Source organism: Clavelina lepadiformis, chromosome 2, assembly GCF_947623445.1.
Source record: "Clavelina lepadiformis chromosome 2, kaClaLepa1.1, whole genome shotgun sequence".
NCBI lineage: Eukaryota > Metazoa > Chordata > Ascidiacea > Aplousobranchia > Clavelinidae > Clavelina > Clavelina lepadiformis.
In genome coordinates this window covers 22,797,951-22,819,162 of record NC_135241.1, presented here as the reverse complement: position 1 = coordinate 22,819,162, position 21,212 = coordinate 22,797,951, and the positions used below count along the sequence as shown (strand labels likewise).

Here is a 21,212-nt window from a genome sequence, read left to right as displayed (position 1 = left end):
AAATACTGTACTATTTTAATTTTTAGCTCCAAGGGTTTAATTATAAATTGACGCGGTTTCCTTTGTCTGTCTCTTTACTTACTATCATGCTTACTTGCCAAGAAACTAAGTTTTTGTTGCGGAGCTTGCCTATTTCTGAAGAACAAAACTAAAACATTTCAGCAAATTGTAGCGTGCTTCGTGACCACGCAGACTTATTATTGTCAACATGGTAATGTCATTCAAAGAAATGTTTCACGTGCCTTGGCTTCCGCGTTTACGTATAAACTGTATTTTAGGGAAAGTGGAATCCATGACTGGAAGGGAAAGTTTTTATGAAAATTATTAAGGATGGAAAAAAGTTAAGGCTTCAACATATGTAAAACAGTTACCTGCAGGTTATTCTCACCGTAACAAGTAAAAGTGCGTAATTTCACAAAATAAAATTTAAAGTGGTTTAATTTTGGTTTGTTTACCAGTAAATTTTTAGCCACGTGTCGTTTAAAAAAAGCACCAAAACATTGAGGGGATGATTTAAAGAAGTTAAAGAGATTCCTCGTCGAATTGCGACAAAATCCAACGGGAACAAAATAATTTTAGTCACTTGTATTTTGCAATCATCTATAAAATATAATCATTTAGACCTGCACAAACTCCGCAACCTAAATGTCATTAAATTCTTTCTGATGTTTTTACCGTTTTCGCAACCGGAATACATTCCCATTTCATAGTGTACTGTGTCATATACTGTACTACACTTGTACTGTCATGTATATATATGCATGTATATGTACATGTACTGTCATGTCATGTATACATGCATATACATGTACTGCGTCAACGAAAACACATTCCCATTTGATAGTATACTGCGTCATCAAGGCGTTCTTCCAACGAGGGCGTTGCCGCATATTCTTGCTGTTGTTTGCTTTCTTATGCGATGACGACAAGCAGAACGTCATTCGATTGATTGTTACGTAGGGAGAATCCCAGCAAGGGTGTTTTAGGAATTTTTTTTCTGAAATTTTCTTAAGTTTTTTTCAGATTTCTGTTTCTGTTACTAAGTATAATTTCTTCCATTCCAATTTGACAAAAACAATATCCACTAACATTTCAATTATTTAGAAAAACTTTTGTATGACGATTATTTGCTGAAAGATGAAGGTATTCATCCTTATTATTCCCTTCCTGGTAGTGCTTGGAGCGAATGCTCAAGGTAGATCTAAACTAATTCAATTCATAAATATTTCATGCACAGATAAATCGTCATAAATGATAACCTATATCCACCTCTTGACGTCATAGCCTACGTTTACTGCAAGTTAACAGCCGGTAATAAGAAAGCACTTTATGACCTCACAATACAAGTTTGAACTCAGACTGGGGTCGTTGGAAGCCGGATGGACAATGCAGTGTCACGTGTGGTGGAGGAATGAAGAAAGAAAAGAGAGTTTGCAAGAAGAACGTTTTTTTGTGCCGAGGTAGTAGAACCAGGAAAGTGCCGTGTAACACGCAAAGCTGCATCGCATTAGCAGGTATAATCTTGTAGTAATATTTGACGATAATTAAAAATTTTTTCAGTTACTGTAGGCTACCTACTATAACTACTGTATAATGCTGTAGGTGCTATAACCTACACTGTAGGTTATAGGTAGCTGTAGGTCCTACAGCATTTCCTCTTACAAGCACACACCAAGTTTTGAAGACATAAAATAATTGTGAAACCCAAACTTATTGTAATCAGTTAACGGCTACGAAGCTGTCGTGCAAAAATTGAAAAGAAATTGTTTCAGATGTCGGTTGGACAACCTGGGAGACAAAAGGAACCTGTAGCGCCTCTTGTGGTGGTGGGACTGTAACCCAGACCAGAGAGTGCCAGAATGCAAATGGATGCCGCGGAAAGCGAAGAAAGAAAGTAAAGTGCAACACCGCAACCTGTTCAGGTTCAAGTGTGCTCCAATTATGGAAATTAATGAGTAGCATCTATTTGTAGCAAATATAAATTTACGGTAGGGCAATTTTTCCAAAAAAAAAATACAAACAAAACATATCATTTCTGACTTTTTCTCATACTTGGCCATAATCTTGGCTTCAATCTGGGCTTGTTTTAAACCAGGGGTGAAATTCGTCTATGCAAAGGGTAACATAAGTTGCTTATTTACAGTTATAGGTATAGCATTTTCAGTCATGACGGTAAATTGTAAGTTTGTATTTTGTTTAAGTCATATGGTCAAAACAGCACAGTACTGTCATTCAGTTTCGTTTAGTTTAACGAGTTGCATTGCTTTATCGGACATAGACGCACTTATAACCATCAGCTATGTAGCTTAGTAACAATGCATGTATCGATGTGTATGTAGTTATTTGGCAGAGGTAAAGTGCTGCAGGAAAATCAATTGAGGAAAAATCTTGAAAATCTCTGTTTTGTACACAATACTTTAAAAGCTATAGCTTGCGGCATTTGAAAACGCGCATTCGTTTATTTAATTTTTATTTGATTTTTTCATCTTTGCAGAAGCGTCGTGGAGCGAGTGGGCTAAATTTGAGAGCTGTAGCGCCTCGTGCGGCGGAGGCAAACTAAAAGAAACAAGATCGTGCCAAAATGGTTCCAGCTGTTCTGGAAAGTCAAAACGTTCTGTTAAATGCAATACGCAGCCCTGTCAATCAGGTTAAGTGATTTATTTTAAATATTTTCTTCAAGTCTTAATAAATTTGGTATAAAATAACATACTCTTTTTTATGTGTGTACCTCGTTTTCCTATGTAGGCTATGTTTGAAAAGTTTTATAAAATTTTCTGTACTGTTAGAACTCTGTCATGCAGCGTTTAACAAAGAGATAGCAACAATGTTTCCACTACAATATTTACCGTACAATCAATGCATTTTTGTTTATTCCAAAGATTATTGTACCCTGAAAACTATCACATGAGTCTGCTAAACTTCATTAAATTTCTACTCTTACAACCCAATGAACTCAAACCTCATCTTACCGCTATTAAAAAAATCCAACAGTATGCTTGTTATTTCCTACCCTGACTGCAGTGTGTAATATGAAAGCAAACGTTTACTTTCTTTCCTAAGTTTCTTTTAAAAACAAGTCAGGCATGTTTGTCAATGTTGTTACTAACACAGCAATTCTCCTGATAAAATTAGCTTAAGTTATAGTTTAACTTCAACGGTAGTGGAACATTGTTGTATAGTTATAGCCTATTTTTGTAGTTAATATAGGTTATTGTTGTATGGTTATAACCTAATTCTAACAGTAGAGGAACAGGACCTTTAGAAAATTAAAAAACATTCGTTTTTGGTTTACAGAGTGGGGAGAATGGCAAACTGTAGGAATATGTTCTGCAACATGCGAAAGCGGGAGAGTCGGCCAAACAAGAGAATGCTTAATCGGTTATGACTGCGTAGGTGTAAGGCTACGAACCATACCATGCAATACACAGCAATGCCCATGTAAGTACAACGTGACTTCTCACTGTGAAGATTTTTGTGTTTGATAAAGCAACTGGTTCTTGATTAAAGTGCAAAAACGGCTTTCATCATAGTTTACAAAAAACCTCATGGCATATACGCCATTGCCATATAAGGATATCTAAAACTCACTACAACTGAAAGTGTTTGATTGGTCTTAAATAGCCACAGCGTGATGAAATAAAATAGTGAAATATAATATAATCAAATAACGAAATCAAAATCACCTTACGCAGCCTGGAGTTCATGGGCAGACGACGGTGACTGCAGCGCTACGTGTGGAGGCGGAACTAAAACATGGACAAGGACCTGCTCAAGCCGGTACGCATGCGAAGGGGGCAGCACAAAACTAGCGCCATGCCTGACCCAAGCGTGCCCAAGTATGTACATATCGGCGAAAGATTAAAGTAAAATACAACAACTTGATACTTTGCGCCATTAGCAATCTGTATGGAGAAGTGTTGCATGTTACGTGAATGATTTCACTTTTCCCAGCGCTAACTCAGTTTAGCAAATTCAGTAATTGCGAGAGCTTCCAGTAGGAGCTAAAAAGAATAACAGTAACACCAAATGAACCAGGCAAATTCGATGCAAATGTTTTTCAACCTGTCATACAACTATAACACGCTTATGACTAAGAGCCAGCAATAAGTTGTCATAACTCATCAGTTATGTCAATGATGAACTTTATCATCCCGCTGTTAACCTTTTCTATTTGTTTTCACGAAATTAAGCTTGGGGTCCCTGGATCAAAGATGGTCAATGTAGTGCCACTTGCGGTGGCGGCGCCATGAAACAGACGCGAACCTGCATCAGCGGACCCGGTTGTGAAGGACAACACTCACGGACCGTGCCATGCCAGACCCGGAATTGTCCTAAACCTAGCAAGTCACACAAGGCGTTTGTTACGCAATAAAATAACTGTTTTTAGGTTTCAAAACGTCGATCTTCTTTTCTTTTAGTGTATGGGGAGTGGTCTTCCTGTTCTAGAACTTGTGGTTGGGGAACAAGAACGAAAAAAAGGGTCGGACTTATGCCAAAATACGAAGATTGCAAGTACAAAGATTGCCAACAAGGTGACAATCACCTTGTCTTTTTGGATTTAGTTGACACCACTTAAAGAAATCTTGCTTTTTAATAACTTATCTACATAGTGCATAATATAATACGTCAGCAGTTGGTAAAAATGGCGTCAGCTGTGGTTTGTTTCTGACCACGATCAAAGAAGTCACCATTTTGTGGGTTTCGAGTCACGCTTTTTAAATTTGATGCAGAGACTTGCACGTCGCCGCTTTTCAAACGCTACAAAGACAGATCCCACCAATGCTGCAACGCTTCCAGCCTCACCACGGGGTCATGCGGGGTCAATGCAATGCTAGAGGGCAGAGTCGTGAACGGAGAAAACGCCAAAAGAAAAGCTTGGCCGTGGATGGTAGGTCGAAAGTCGGCGGAATTGACAAAACACGCCGAGTAACCTGAAGATGTTACAACTGCAAACCTTATAGTCGATCTGGATTCGTGAAGTTCATGTCACGACTAAAATAATGTCACTTGTTTCAGGTTTACGTCAATCCGTCGAATTTTACATTATGCGGTGGGTCATTGATAAGAAGGGATCTCGTGCTGACAGTCGCGCATTGTGTCAAGTTCGTATGCAAAAGCGGCAGAACGCTGTCATACGTATTGAAATAGTAATACAAGTTTTACATCAGTTCTGCGATTTAGTCAGGTCGACGTAAAAGGCATCCGTATGCGGCTTGGGGCGTTGACATTGGGCGACACATCGGAGCACGTACAGCATGTGAGAGCAGACAAGGTTTTCATACATCCACGGTATAACTTTCCAGCATATGATATCGCCATTGTAAAGGTAAGGTCGTGAATTTTTATAAACACTTGTCTTAGATGGATGGAGTGTAAACAGCAATGCACAATTGTGAAACTGACAATGGCCCGCCTAACATAACAGTCACGAACTTATGCAACGTTTATGGTTGAAAGCTTTAAAAGCGTTCGGTCTTTGTCATTCGCGATTGTGCGTTCGGGAAAAGGAGCGGCTTCGAACAGCGACGTAATGGTTCCATGTTTGATTTTTTTTACAGCTGGCAACTGCTGCTAATTTAAACAGCGATTACGTCAGAAACATCTGCCTGCCTCGAGGAGAAACGGTACCTGATGACGTCATGTGTTTTGCAATCGGATGGGGGCTGAGTGAGTTGTGACGTCAAAATATAGGCCTATCAGTGGTGGTTAATGGTCCAAAAGATTTCTGGAGATAGACAAAGAAGAAATCGCTCAATCATTTTACAGCCACATCCAACCCTGCACCTTAACCTTGTTCGTTTTTTCATGAAAAGTTTCTCATTTTCTTTCAGCGTCTGTGCCTGGGTATCTGGCGAACACTCTGCAGGAAGTTGCTCTCAGGACGATTCCATTCGAAGTTTGCCAGGTCGGATATCCGAGAACAAACGCGACCGGGAAATTGAAGGAAGAAAACATGATCTGTGCCGGAAAAATAGCGGGTGGCGTGGACACGTGTAATGTAAGAGAATTTATATCGATACATAGCGTCCAAGTATTGCAGGAATAACCCAAACTTGCAAGAGATAGTAGGTTGAAAATAAAAACTTATTAATCAAAGTTTTCGGGTTATTTTGGTAGGTTGGGCAACAGTAACTCATCGAATAAATTGGTCCCAATTGCCAAAGTACTTTTTGGTAAATTTTAGTATTCTTGTGGAGAAGTTTGGATTATTCTGGCCTTGAAATCAAAGTAGGCTATGAAAGTTAAAAAGCCAAGCCCAAATCTCCTAAAATGTCTTTAACATTACTCCTAACAAGATTGCTATAGTTACAAATTATACCAGTAAACTTGACATTATACAAGACGCCGGCACAATAGTGTTTTATAAATGCATAGCATGGCAAAGTGTAGAAATTCAGCTGATAAAAAACACTCATTATTTAGAAATGTTTTGATAAAATAAAGTGTTTACAAGCGAAAGCCGATCTTGCCACAAAATAAAATTCCGCTTCCGTACACTCGACAGGGTGATAGCGGCGGACCTTTGATGTGCCAGAGATGTTCTTCGTGTGCTTGGATGGTGGCCGGGATTACGTCATTCGGCCACAAGCAGTGCTCAAAAGCCGACAGTCCGGGAATTTATACTCGGGTGTCATTCTTCCAGGATTGGATCAACGAAGTGGCCAGAGAAGATGTCGCATCTGGGGATTACCCTACATGTCAATAAGTTGCGTGCTGGATTTTGCTTCGGTTTCTTTGAGGTCTGATTTCGTCAATTGTCGAAGATACCGTAGCTTTGATGAAGTGGTTATACGGTATCATCTATCGAACCATTGTGCTGTACATAGGCCTAACTTACTTAGGCCCACATTACGAGCAAGACTATAAGCTGTGATTTACCCAAATAAAACCATGAGAAGCAAAGTGGCGCAACTTTTGTTCCATTCTCGTCTTTGTTCTGTTAAATTTATACGTCCAAAGACGTTTTCATGACTGGCCGACTACTATACTTGCGTTTGAAATAGAAACCCTATCATTTGCGTTATTCCAACAGAAAACTCGACGGACACTTTTTTAATCGTTTAATGAAACGAATCATATTTGCATGATAAAGGCTCAAACAACTTTACAACGATCGCGACGAAATGCGATCGATTACGCACGTATTTTGCGAGATGACGTCATCGAAACGTGACGGGTGATGACATGATGAAGAAAACAACGATACCACGATGAAATAATAATAAAACAGAATGACTTGAGCTGGATTCGAACCCGTGTTCTGAACGGAGTCAGATTGCAAAATCGAACGACGGCTTTACCTCAATAAACGATGCGTAGAAATCGACTGCTCGGCGACATGGACAATTGCAAAACCAAGTCTACCCACACGCCAGCATACTATTGCACATCAAAAGAAAGAGTAGAAACGGAAAAATACTCACACAAGAACGATAACTGTTTCGCCGCAAGACGCACGCATGGGGAATTCCCTAACACGATACTACCATGCCCCAGCGGTTAATGTTTGGTAAGGCGACCAAGACAAGGCATGCTATAATCTCATGAAATATCGATGGTCTAGTTTAGGCCGGCAGCCCACAAATGCGACATTGAAATAACGTCTGCCAGAAGACAACAAAAACCCTGCAAATTTCTGCATCTACTGATCTAATTAGAGTTTCGTTCCTTTGCCAGCAAAGAGTGAGCAGTTAAGTGGACTCACAGGGTTACCTGTACGCATATTTGCGGACAGGCTATTCTGCTGCAGCCTCGTGGTCCCGGTGGATAAAAGTGCAGTGACGGGTGACGGTAAGTTCCATCAGAAAAGTTAACATAGCTAGGACGGTACAACAAAAATATGAGACTGCGCAAGTGCCAAGAAAATAAAAGAGTCGAAACTATCGCCGACGCAAAGTCGTACTAAGTCGACGGCCATGCAGTGTTTCCATCCAAGGCCAGAGTAAGTGCTTCTTGCAGTGGAAGAAGATAATTTTGATGATTCGTTCGTTGCCGAGAGAAGAACAGATTTGCACAATTACCAAGGGTTACTCGTGTCAGCAGTAAGCGACAGAAGAAAGACAAAATAATATACGTAACTTGCAAAGTTACAGACGACGAAAATAAATAACGACTCCTTGGAAGATTCTGACGCTTTGTATCGGGTCAAGTGAAAGTGGGAACAAAACTCTGCAAAATTTGAGCTGCGATGGCCGAGTTGTTCTGCGCTATGGCGAGTGCCCGGTTGACGTCATCGAACGAGTATCCGCGCTCCATGAGCCTGGCGATGTTCTCATCCAAACTAAGCGAGCCTGCCGATTCAAGGGTTGACGACTGCACTAAACTGGATGAGTTTGGGGCGTTATTTGTTTCACTGTTGGTCGGTTGCCAAGTGGGTGCATTCCTCGAGGGTATGGGAGGGGCGTTTGTGGTCTTAGGGGGGCGAGGAGGTGGAACCAGGGAAAGGGGGTCCGACATCGGGTCAGGGGGTTTTGTTGTTCTCGGGGGCAACTGAGGACCAGATGCAGAGACAGGGGACCAAGGAGACGGGGACATTCGTAAATTTGAAGAAGTTGTAGGAGGGTGAGATAGGGGTACGTGGGGCCCAGGGCGAGGTGGCACTTCCGGGGCGGCATGAGCCTGTTGATGGCGGGTACAATCCGAGCCCCGGGGTTCACCCTGCTTGGCTGTGGGCCCGGCATTATGAAGTCTCGGAGGTTGGTTGGCCGCTGCTGCGTTATCGGTTTGCTTGCTCCTAAACACAAAATTTCAATTGAACGCGTAATTTTAACACTTAGGGCATAACTTTCACGATACACAGGTGGAACCTGCGGTTGTAGGTTTGAATTCAGTGAAGGTGAATTCAAATGCAGACAAGTTAATTACTTTAAAAATGTATTCCTGTATCCCTGGTAACAGCAGCACAATACCTCGGCATTATCCAGTCATATTCACTTGGAACTCTGTGACGCAACGATGGGTCTAAATCCGGCGTCGTGGTCCGGGCTGGTTGTTGGATCGATGCTTGGACAATAGCGCGGGAAGCGACGGGGGGCCTGCCCGTGGACACTTCTTCGGCGAAATCGTAAACGTCGGTCGACGACGATTGCACAGACGATTTATCTTGCGCCTCAGCCTTTTAAAAAGAATCGTAAATTCGCTCAAGTCCAACACTCGTATGATGACGATGATAAAACGATTGAAAAACGAGGTTTTTCGAAGAAGTAATTAAACGGAGCAAAAGCACAAAAACGACCGATAACTGCAGTGGTAATGGCTGAGGTTTCGTCCAACACGTGTGTGCTTAATACTCAGCCCATATTGATAAATTATTCTTTAAAGCAACAGTAACAATACGACGGAAGATACTTAATTGGCAATCAATCTATCACCTGGCTTACAACTATTTACCTTCTGTTTGAAGCTCTGTCGTCCGATTTGCAACACGGCATCGGCGGCGTTTTTAACAGGTGGTATCCTGCGGTCTTTCACTTGGAAAGAAGCGAAACGCTTTAATGTTTGTTTTTATAAATATAACCTTAGCTCGGTACATCGCGGCGGCGAACAAAATGAACCAAAATATATTTCATTATGAGTTGTATGACATAAGACAGATAAATTGGACTCACTTGCAGTGACCGAGTCAAGAATGCTGGACATAGGCCTGGGTCTGTTTGACCTGCTGCTGGCTGGGACGTCGCCCGGAGACAGAGTCTGAATTTGTGCATAAAAAAACTTTTATTACTGACTTGCATTTGAATGCGATGCGACAACGCTTTCAAGTAGTTAGGGCATAAGTTGCAGCGAATTATTACTTTGTTTATTAATATTATTATTACAATTCAAAAATATCTGGTAAAATTTCTCAAGCCATTCATAACCCATATTTTTACACTACGTTTAAAGGACCAAAATAATGGGGAGATAATTTGCGTGGTGCTAATTCTAAAGTAGCAGAAGCCAGTTTCAACCGGTTCGTACCAGTTTGTTGGCTTCACCCGGTCGTTGTCTTCTAGTAACCATTGCGGAGTAAGCTTGGGGCGACCACTCTTGGCTTCTGGCGTAAAACAAAACACGATCAAACGCCGGACAACCTTCCTTCTTTAAGCTACACTTTTTGATGGGCAAACCCATTATCAAAGTGTAGCTTAAGTCGTAGCAGAAATAACACGGCCGAGTAATTTCAGCAAAGCAAGGCAGCGGACTATATTTTCACTGTAAACATTATCAATGCTCAAACGTGTGTCCTCCTTTTTTCAAAACGAAACGCTTGACGCTACGTTTTTCACAATTATCTTGGCGGTTGTATTTGTTCTTTCTACCACCACCCGCACCAAGCGATATGCGCACTGAGTGGACTTCAAGTTAAATAAATAAATAAATAAATAAATAAATGCAAAACAAAGATAACACATAAATATGAAGCACGAGTCCAATGCAGCAAAACCACAAGAGCGTTCAATTGCGGAAGAGAATGAAAATATACGCACCTGCTAAGCGGGCGATCACTGGCCATGGAAAGGTGTGGAGAGGGTTTCGGTGGAATGATCGGAGACACCTTAAACAATGTATCTTAAGCACAGATGCCATGACATTGGTTTCATCACTGATCTTATATTTACTACAACACTTGACTGCACGGAATAAATCAAGCAGAAAGAGACTTAAATACAAGATGAATTTTCTTTTGCTTCTTCAACAACTCTCACCTTGCAAGCATAACTTGCTTCATCGACCACCATATTGGGGTTAAGAGTTGAGGAGACCCCAGAAGTAGCAGGGGAATGTCCCAGGCTGGGTTGCGGGGGTTGCCGGCGGGGCATGTTGGGAGAAGGCTGGGGCTGGAGGGTCTGCGTGTCGGCCCCAGATACGGACAGATAAGAAGTGCCTGGACGTGGCTAAAATTTCAAATTTTTTATCAACATCGCTTTCAAAGCATAGGAAGCATAAGAGCTTTGTTGTTCATACGTGCACTAATTTGTGTCTCCATTAATGCAAATACACATGTCTGTCTGCCAATTATTGTCACGACCTTTTCAGTCGTGATTTACTTTATTTCTCTTTATGCTTGTCATGATTTGAGCATGTTTGGTTAAGCAATTATCAACCAAAACTTGAGCCTAATTGACTGTCAGACATAATCGCAGACTGTCAGACATCACCAGCCTCTATCTCCAAATCTTATTTGCTTATATACAAAAGCTTTATAAAAATTTATGCTTATACATAAAAACATGCAGTCCTTCTTTTCGATTATTTGTAGGATGTTTCTGAAAATTAAGTCTTAACAGTCCTTAGTGACTTAGGATTCGGCTACAGCAGTGATGCACAGCAATAACGTTTCATGTGACTCACAATGTTTACTCCAACCTCCCCGAATAAATCCTCCTCTTCATTTGACGCTGAATCCTCTTTATGCTCTTTTGCATCTTGATCTTTTGTCGACCTGTGCGATTACAACCACATACAAATACAAGGCATTACAATTGCACGAATAAACGCTTTAGATAAACTTGGTATTAATCGGGTAATAGACAAAGGGATTTGACCAAAAAACGCTTCGAATGCAGAGCCGTCAAACTTACGATTTCTCATCGTTATTTTCCGCGTCTTCTTTGTGACAATCTTCACCAATATACGGCTCGATAACAACCGTCTCGGTTCCTTTTATCTCTCGGCGACACCATGGACATGTTGGGAAGGCGGAATTGTCCATGTCCTGTTTGATAAATATCGATCAATTTATTACAAAGTTATGAAGAAAGTAGCTACCTGCCAATCTCCCATGTCATTGTGCATGAGGATATATCAGGGTACTTCGGCATTGGCATGAAATCGAGAGACATTTTTAAAGAAACAGAGCATTTAAAGTTAATCGTTAAATTACTAAAGTACCAAACTTAATAAAATTAAGCCTTGAAACAGTATGAGAGTAAGATAACAGTTGACTTACTTGCCATGATTCCAGGCATGATTTACAGATGAGATGTCCACAAGGTTCTATTCTAACGTCTTTGTTGTTTTCGGCGCAAATCTTGCACAGTTGAAAAGTTGAACCCATTTCGCAGTAGAGCTCGTATTGTTCCTGGCTCACATGGATGTGTTCTTCTTCGTCCCCAGACTGCTCCAAAAGGGTTGTTAGATCCGGATTAACTTGTCTACCGTCGGGGAACAAGTAACTGAAAGAAGTTGCTGACTTGTAAAAATGGTCGTTTAAAGTTTATTTGCAATGCAATAATTTCAAGTTTTTTAAAGAAAATCGCACCCAATTTTCACTTAAAGGGAATGTTTTTCAACGATTTACAATCAACTCTTAGCTAAAAACGTAAAAGTAGCTTTTGAAAGTAAGCAGCGAAAAAAGTAAATATTTGCTTTCACATTTATTATCTGTCATTTTGGTCAACGGCAGCCTCCTTATTAAACAGGCTATAACAGAGCGTATGCAGTTTGGGTAAGATATTAGTAAGTACACCAAGTGCTGGCCACTCAGTAATCTTACACAGTTATATGCAGGGTTGCCATATGTACCGTCCTTATTTCTAAGATTTGTCCTTATTTTAAAGGTCCGTGTCTTAGAAAATATGTTTGTCCGTTTTTTCTAAGAAATGTCCTTATTTTCACTTGCGTTCTTATTTTCGTCTTATTTTTAGGGCAGAGGTTCGTATTTTGGGCATTTTGACACCTATAGTATACCATTTTGTACCAAAGAGATACCAAAATTAAGAACATGCAAATAGCGTCTTTGGTTGCTTTCTCCTGTTGTGCACTGTTTAAGGTGGTATTCGTCTTTTGTTTCCTAGTCGTCCTTTATCTTTGAGACCGATGGCAACCCTGGTTATTTTGATGCTTTCCATTTGCTTTATGACAAATAGTCCGCACAATGTACTAGAAAAAATTTGCATTTAAGAAGCTGTAACAAAAACCACAAAACCGCCGCCATACATGTGAAAATGGCAGCTCTGTTGCAGCTAGCTCCACATGTTCTGCAAAAAACAAAAAGATTTGTGCAAAGTGGAAGCAATTGCATGAACCCAGATAATCAAGTCGCTTCTAACCACACATTTCCTGGTACTGGAGCAATTCAAAATTCAAAAACTCTAAATTTTTATATCACCGACTCACGTACTACCACGCGGTTGGCATTAAGCAGCCTGGCTCTTATAAATGCTGACAAGTTGTTATACATACCACCTCTTCACTGAGAGTTACGTCTTTATTTACTTATCGCTTACACAAACTGATGCCAGGTGAAGTTTATCTATGTCTTCTTTGAGCTCATAATAAAAGTCCACCCGAGTTAAAGATTAGAATTCGCTTAATTTTGATCTGATTCCAATAACAACTGAACCGTAAAACTAATGACAACTCGGACATTACATGTATTAAATGTCTCAAAAACATTTCTTTTGTGACACAACCTTACACTTGAAAATATAGTTGGAAAACTCCATATTTGGGAGTTGTAATCATCAACAGTAATTTACCAAAGACATAGTTCACTAAGTTGCATAACTGACATCACAAAGGCACATTATGTACTCACAATCCTTCTCTGCAGCCATCAATTAGCGCTTGACATAGGGATTTGTTCTGTGGAATTGTCTGCAGGATCTGTCCATCCATAGTCACATAACCTACTGCCCATTGTCCAAGTCTGGTGCAGCTCAGTCGAAATATATAACTGAGGATGGAAAGAAAACTAGTCAGAGAAATTTTTCAAAGTATTTATAGAACAAACAGAATTGAACAGTTGCCAAAGCCTATTCAATTCTATTGCAATGCCATGTGCACTTTCTGTGTTTCGCATCACTTTATTTAACATGGTTAAACAGTCTCCTATGCGAATGAAAGTTGATGGAAAGTTTTTGGAAATAAATAACAAGTAGAGTTATTTCTTAAGACAAATAGTGATTAACTCTCAAATATCAACATGTCAAAAATAGCAAGCGGCGGCATGACTTGAAGAGGAAAGGCGACTAAAAGAAGCGTCAATCATGCTCGGTGAAATCCAGAACACTGGCTTAGAAATTTCAAACGTCCGAATGGTTTAGAGTTGACGTCAAATCTATCAGTTAGATTATAGCCACAACATAGTGACAAGGAAAAAGGATTAATTTTAATGAAGGTCCAAAGTGCTTACCTCCCAGGCATGTTGATGTATTTCAACAATCGTGCCTTGACTTCATCGTAGGTGAGAAACGCCATGTAGCCGGGATGTGTGACTGCCAGCATATTCCAGTTTTTGAGTAAAGTCGACCAAGGCTGAAAAATAAACATTTCTCACAATAATAACAAGACTTGGATGAACAAAATACATGAAAAAGGCACAAAAATACACCTTTACAAATCATGGGTTTAAGGACAAGCTATTCATTTTAATTATCAGAGAAAAATGTAGCAGGCGGCTAAGGTAGAGGCACAAAACAAATGTTTTTATTGTCATGTCACTACACCAAGCACTACATCTGATGATAGGCAATAAGCTGAGGATGTACAACGCTTATTTCCTGGTAGCAGACAATACCCCGCTTCTGCCACGTCTCAAGAAATATGAAGGAAATAAGGGACCGAAATTTCATTAGTTGTATAACCATGAAGTGTACCAAGCAGAGGAAGTTTTAGAGGAAGATAACCACATTGTACAAAGCAAGCTAAAGTTATGCATCATACCATAAATATGAGAAAAAGATACTCTACAGCCGGCGCACAACACTTCCTATCATACATTTGGGTGATAATTACGTAGCTTTACTGATTGCCATTAAAGGTAAAACATTTATATGCTGAGCACTTGACCAGTTAGATGGCTTAATACAATTTCATTAAACTCGTAAATATTTGAAAAATAGACCTATCGTACAATTGACTTGGACTAATAATTATGTTACTTTACCAATCACGATTAAAGGTACAAAATTTAAATGCTGATTGCTTGATTCCAGAAATGGTTTAATATGAAATTATAAAGCTCGATTTGAACTATTGAACCCAGTGTGAGAATGTTGCTGAAGAAAATGGAAATAATTCTCAGAAGCAATCAGCCATTTCACGATAGATAAATTATACGAGAGCTGGATGCAAGAATATATCTCATGACTGAGAAATATTTGGCGTGACGTGTTTAAAAACAGCAGCCTTTTCTCCTAAGTGCACACCTTTACCGATTATGCGTGAAAAAGACTGTCAATGTTTACGTGTAAAACACCAGCCACAAGATGTTAAACACTTAAATGTTGTCAGGGCTTAATTGCCAACCATTCAGTACATTGTTTGAACATGAGGTCCCTTCTTTCTCACAGGTAAAGCCTCCAATTAAAGAGAAAGCAAATTCAATAGCTTTTCCAAGTCACTTAACGTCGTTCAAGCCCCCACAATGGGAAATTACATTAAATGACTTCATCAGACAATTACAAAAATGAAATGAATTAATGTAAAAAGGTGCAGAGTGAAACACAAGAATTTCAATAAAGTCGTAAAAACTAAGTTTGTTTGACTCTAGTAAAGTTTAACTTATATTACAACTCATTAAATTTGCTTGCACCTTAATATTTGAAAGTACTACAATTAAGCTGGCCAAAGCTGGATATTTTTGCAAAGCTCTGCCAAAATAAGTCAGTAATTCAACACAATACCCAGAAGCCCATATACAATGTATTAATAACAGGAAGAGCACAAAGTGGCATTACTAAAAGTTTCCGTTTCGTCACTATAAAGATGACTTGTCACCTGCTGCGAGAATGAAGTCTCTGAATGAAAGAGAATGAAGGTTTCTGGCATCAAAGGACAACAAACATCTTCCAGTAACCGTTACAATGGTAAAACATTTAACTGTTTATAATCTGTGTAAGGATTATATTTAAGAGGGATTTACATTTTTACTTTTCTTAGGTTGCATTATTTATGCATCACGTGGCTCATCCAAATATACACTGATAACTTGTATTTTCTACGTATCTTGTAATCTGAATGATGATAACTGTCAACAGAATGTTAGAGAGATATATAAATCTCTTTTATACAAAACAATGTTTTAAAAACCTGGCAGCACAGAAACCTGGGCGGCTTGAAAAACAACGTTTGACACACAAAAATGTCTTACTTAACAAAAGTTGCCGAAATGTTATATTCAATTGCAGTAGTGAGCAATTTTCTTTTCTAAAATGAAATGCCTTCACATTGACCGCAGTTTAGTATCTAAAATTAGTTGCCAGAACACATGAATTATTCATGAAATGTTTTAGTTAAAAAAAAATGGAAAAACAGAAGAGAATCAGTGTTTAATCAAAACAAACAGCACGCCTTGGGTGGGGGGTTTTTTAATGTCAACACATAATAGCTGTTACCTTGTAATTTCAGGGCCATAGAACATTGAATCAACAAACAAACACATACCAAACTGCTTGAGAACATTGAAATATGGGTCACTACAAGTGATGCGAAAGCGACAATAAAAATAAAGCCTATGATGCTCTTACCACTCACTAATGATTCACTTAGTATTAGTTGCATGGATATGCGTATGTCGTACTCATACCAACGACCCATTGGGCCTGTTGAATGCTACAGCAAACTAAACCTTCCTTTTATGGACAGCTCAATACAAATACAATAATGAGCGCCTTATTAAATCTAAAGCAAGCGTCTATGTAGCGCAAGACAACTGTAAGAGCTCTGTAATTACCTGAAAGAGCCTTGAGAAGACGTCAAATTCAAAATTAGAAATAAAGTCATTGCATACAAGATCGATCGTCGATTTTAAAGCAATACATTCCAAACCAGATGAGATTGGGTGGACTTTCACAAGTTCTTGACGAAAGACTTTCCATGGAACAATTGTCCTTTAAATAGAAGAATTAAACCGATGACGCACAATGAAGAGCAATATGATTCTAAATTTAGAAATTGTTTATTTATTATTAAATATATGGTATTTTGACTAAGTTTTAAATATAAAATATACTTCAAAACTATAAATATGCACGTGGATCCAGAATTTCAATTATTTATTAGAAATTCGTATTCTTAAATAAATAATAAGACAAAAATTTTACATATTTTAAATTAAATCCACACATTAAATTTTTGTTGTATATTTCTAGTATAATATGCATTTTCATTTGCCATTACGCATGAAGAATGTTACATCACAAACAAAGTTTGGCACAAAATTCCAGCTAAACATATTTAACAGTGGCATAAGTCAAAACTATGGCTTTGGGAAACCGATGTACATTAAAACAAATTTAGGAATAATAGGATTATATAAACCTAATTTCAATGAAATTTAAATTGGCCTTGATGTTTAAAACATATTATTATAGGCTGATATTTAAAGCGGAAATGCTACATGTGAAGGCGCACATGGCATGATTCATTCAAATAGATCAACGACGAAGCACATTTCTCCTTAAAACTACAGTTAAAGATAGGTTACAGGGGTCAGACAAGGAGTGTAAATGGTGAACACATACAATTGTCTTTACAATGAGATTTAATCAAATCGTCATACTGTGTATAAGTTCACTGTGTCATACTGTGTATAAGTTCACTTTATGCATATGCAATTATACATATAGTTGAATGTGGATTTTAGTTAGTTATATTAACGTTCACATAAATATATATTTAGATTTAATATATAGGCTACATAGTTTATTGTTTCATCAAAGAAATTTGTTGATTTAGAACTGGCAATCATATACATTTAACAAGTATTGTATGCTAGCACACAATGTTGTGGGGATTTGTAATTAAGAACACAGTCACAAGCATCTGCTGTGAATTGACAAAATAAAGCAGTGAGAAAAAAGGTATTACTGTTTAAGGGTGATCACAAAAGTAAGGGAGCGTAGGCAATACTTTGCGTTTTACTGATACCAACCTGGTGCCAAAAGTGTTTCGCCAAAACTGTGCTGCCTCAGATTTGGTGATGATATACTCCTCGCCAATGAAGCGTCCGTCAGGAAATTCACCTTTTAATTCTGCGAGCATGTGGCTGAAGACCAGAGAGAGCTTTGTTAAGCTCCGGCGATGCTGAGAAGTTTCATCAAACATTCGTTCCCGACCCTCTTTGAAAAGTTTTATTGCCTAAAAATGAAACAAGTCACAGAAGAGTTAGGCTACTTAGCCTTAAATTGTGACAAACTGTTGTTCATGCTGCTAATATGTAGACTTTAATGTTAGTAGGTGGATGGTAGTGTTTAAACTTAAGAGTATGTCGATACACAATTTAAGAATAATGTGATAGCACCGGTAATATATAAAACATTTAATCATGTACATCCCCTTGAAAACCTTTTTCGTGGCGAACAATTTTATTTCTTCAACAAAAATAAGGTCCTAGTAAAATTGTAGACTTTTAGCAGGCTAATATATTTGTAGCACATGAGTATAATTTAAGGATGCTGGCATGGCAAAATTTTAATTATTCTACCTTGTATGGTGCTCACTAGAAATGAATATACACTAATTACAGACTACTTTGGAGAAACGCCCTCCATGACTATTGCATACACTTGTTTCATAAATCTGTGAAATATATGCATCTACTTATACGCTCAACTTTATATGACGCAAACAAGACATACTTCTTTGCATTTCTTGATTAAGTTTTCCAGAAATATCCGAAAGTATTCACAGTCGTTAAGCACCTGCAGTCTATCTTCATATCTGAAACAACAGTAGTTTAATTCAAAGTTGTCCTCTAAGGGGAATAATGACACTAGCATAATTTGCAAGTTAGCCATTGGTTGGCTGCAGGAAAAAGTGATAGAAAAGTTTTCTTGCTACACAGAAAACAGTGAGATTGTTTTTTGCTAAAACAACAACACTATGTTTGAGCAGTATTGTGTCATTAGTAGATGTTACGAAGACGTGAATGAGTCTGACATAATATAGAATAAACATCAGTGCTTATGATCATCCAGCAAAGACGAGTGGTGAATTGTGACGAAATTGGATCCAAGGTAAATATTTTTTCATGTCGCTCACTTGTTTTACAAGAGACTTACCTAGACATGATTAATCGTAAATGATTGTAAGTGTCGGGAAGTATGTCCAAGATATACGGGGGACTGTTCTTAAGGTTCATCTTAGACTGTTGGCAAAATTTGGCAACCTAAAGTGGGGAATTTTAGAATTTAAGCCTCTAAGAACTTGCATTTTGTTACGGGGCATAAAATAACAGTCATCTCAAAAAACCAATTCACTATCAGATGTGAGCTACCAAATTTTACAACTAAAGCATCCAGCCTTAATACTACATTGGCTAAGCAACATAAAGAACCAAAGCAATAGATCGCTACCAAACAACTTCTTTATAGAGGCACACACTTTACACAATTACAGTATGTAACTTACTTTATCCATTAACTTTGATGCTTTTTCGATGTATCTTTTATCTATTGTAGCTCGTTGATGATGAGGTGTTACATCATTGAGAGCATCGTGAAGACTAGACAGTAATAAACATCATAAAAAAATAGCGAGATTGAAACATTTCCGAGAGATACATTACCAGCATTAATTTTACTGTTACAAATAAACTTGATAACTGCAACAACAAGTGCTAATCACAATAATCAGATACCCCCTAAAATGGGTGAAAAATCCAATCCCAGATCGAGGTGCATTTCGTTGAGGAGCTTGTGGTCCATTTGTTATTCCTGTCGCCATGGTAAAATTTAACTTCCAACACCAAAGAGCAGCGCAGTAAATGTAATTATGCAGACAAAGACTAACTTAGAAAAATATCTTTGGTATTCATTGAACTAAAAGTGTGTTATCTGTGTATAGATGTATAACCAAATTATAATCCATAAAACAAGCAACTTAATGCCATGTAAGTCTTAATACCCTCACATAGGGCAGCTATCCTAGATACGCTTGGTCCGGAAGGAGCTCATAAAAGTTAATTTTACACACGAGCACGGGGTGCTGGCATGGTTTACTTATCACTTGGTTCTTGTTGTTGAGGTGATGATTTTGCCTTTTTGAAATACAGAATAGATGCAACTAATTCTGGTCTGACACCTTTTTTTGGACCGTTATTTTATAAAGTTACAATGTAGTTTTATTTTACTTTTGTGATTTCAAATGTTAGTTCATTAAGTTAAATAGGCTAACTTTTGAGTCAGGTAATAAAGACTCCTGCCCAAGCCTCAGTGTGTAATGAATTTGCCAAAAAAGGTTCTCGCCTAACTTTGCTTGGCTTACCTTCACCTACGCTCATCTAACAAGCGTTGCCTGACAAACTGTGGGTTAAAACTGAGATATCCAATCTTGTTCAACCCAAACATAAGTAAATAGAAAGCAAGGGGCACAAAAGCAAAGTGAGGCATCATTATCTTAATGCACTGATTACGTTATCTGTGGTAAATGCAGCTAAATGATAGGATAAGAAACAAGTATCCGAAGTACGTTGGTTGTTATGGCAACATTTTTGTCAAATCAATATCTGCAATTGATTGAGCTAGACCAGAGATGCTGTGGTGCTGACAAATTAAAATCTTAACAAGCGCTGACAAATTAGAGTTAAAGTGCGAACCGCTAAATAACTTCTTCTCGCATAGTGGCATGTCTATACTGCCACGTCAACAACTTAACATTTCATCTTTAAAATATTATTTTCTGCTGTGCTTCATTTAAATAATATTCATAGAAGTTACTGTTTCTTGTGTTTTCCAGTCACAAAACTGAAAAGAGCAGACAAACTGTAAAAATAAGCTGCTGAAGTTGGGGGGCAGCGGTCACTAAAATCTCCCCATGGCGCCAACCCTGATTGGCTATCATTGAAAACAAATAAATACATGGCGCTTGAAAAGAAAGGGGAAAAAAACACGATAAAAATGATTAAATCTTGTCCTGAAACAACTGTTGAAAAATCCTCCCGACATCACAACATTACTACTACCGACATCATTGTTACTTTCTACTTTCGCAATATCACTGCAAAGATTTCTGGGACAAAATACAAACTTTCCAAACAGAAAAACAAGCTTTTCGATGAAGTTCATGCAGTTGGTTCGCAAATTCAAACACATTGCTATGATAAGTAATGATATTAACACAACAAGTTTGGGGCCTTGAGAAAAACACATTAAATATGATTGAGTAATAATCATGTCCATGTGTCTGTGTTTAGTAACATCACATTCAGCCATTGCAAATTTGCCATACGGTACTGGGGGAAAAACTTCCATGTAACTATAGGGATGGGAAATTCAAACTAATTT

The 21,212-nt window shown here is 38.4% G+C and overlaps 2 protein-coding genes across 4 annotated transcripts; one reads left to right on the top strand and one right to left on the bottom strand.

The window, feature by feature from the left end:
• Positions 1 to 1,018: 1,018 nt before the first annotated feature.
• Positions 1,019 to 7,491, top strand: LOC143445889 (uncharacterized). 2 transcript variants are annotated; one of them, XM_076945272.1, is made up of 14 exons: positions 1,019 to 1,195; positions 1,359 to 1,514; positions 1,773 to 1,922; positions 2,495 to 2,647; positions 3,295 to 3,438; positions 3,693 to 3,836; positions 4,191 to 4,340; positions 4,419 to 4,532; positions 4,731 to 4,888; positions 5,017 to 5,102; positions 5,182 to 5,326; positions 5,559 to 5,667; positions 5,832 to 5,998; positions 6,506 to 7,491. In XM_076945272.1, exons 1-14 carry the CDS (start codon positions 1,138 to 1,140, stop codon positions 6,704 to 6,706), a joined length of 1,935 nt encoding a protein of 644 aa, XP_076801387.1. In that variant the 5' UTR covers positions 1,019 to 1,137; the 3' UTR covers positions 6,707 to 7,491. The 2 variants fall into 2 exon arrangements, with proteins under 2 accessions (XP_076801387.1, XP_076801388.1); XM_076945273.1 differs by lacking the exon at positions 3,693 to 3,836.
• LOC143445888 (uncharacterized) lies at positions 7,047 to 19,759 on the bottom strand. 2 transcript variants are annotated; one of them, XM_076945269.1, is made up of 18 exons: positions 19,568 to 19,759; positions 19,339 to 19,432; positions 18,990 to 19,096; positions 18,567 to 18,648; positions 17,861 to 18,066; positions 16,661 to 16,817; positions 14,120 to 14,241; positions 13,523 to 13,660; positions 11,933 to 12,158; positions 11,565 to 11,698; positions 11,335 to 11,425; positions 10,689 to 10,877; positions 10,470 to 10,537; positions 9,961 to 10,036; positions 9,609 to 9,693; positions 9,391 to 9,470; positions 8,910 to 9,115; positions 7,047 to 8,734 (listed from the first exon to the last, which is right to left on the bottom strand). In XM_076945269.1, exons 1-18 carry the CDS (start codon positions 19,651 to 19,653, stop codon positions 8,146 to 8,148), a joined length of 2,736 nt encoding a protein of 911 aa, XP_076801384.1. In that variant the 5' UTR covers positions 19,654 to 19,759; the 3' UTR covers positions 7,047 to 8,145. The 2 variants fall into 2 exon arrangements, with proteins under 2 accessions (XP_076801384.1, XP_076801386.1); XM_076945271.1 differs by having other exon boundaries at positions 9,961 to 10,033.
• Positions 19,760 to 21,212: the final 1,453 nt, after the last annotated feature.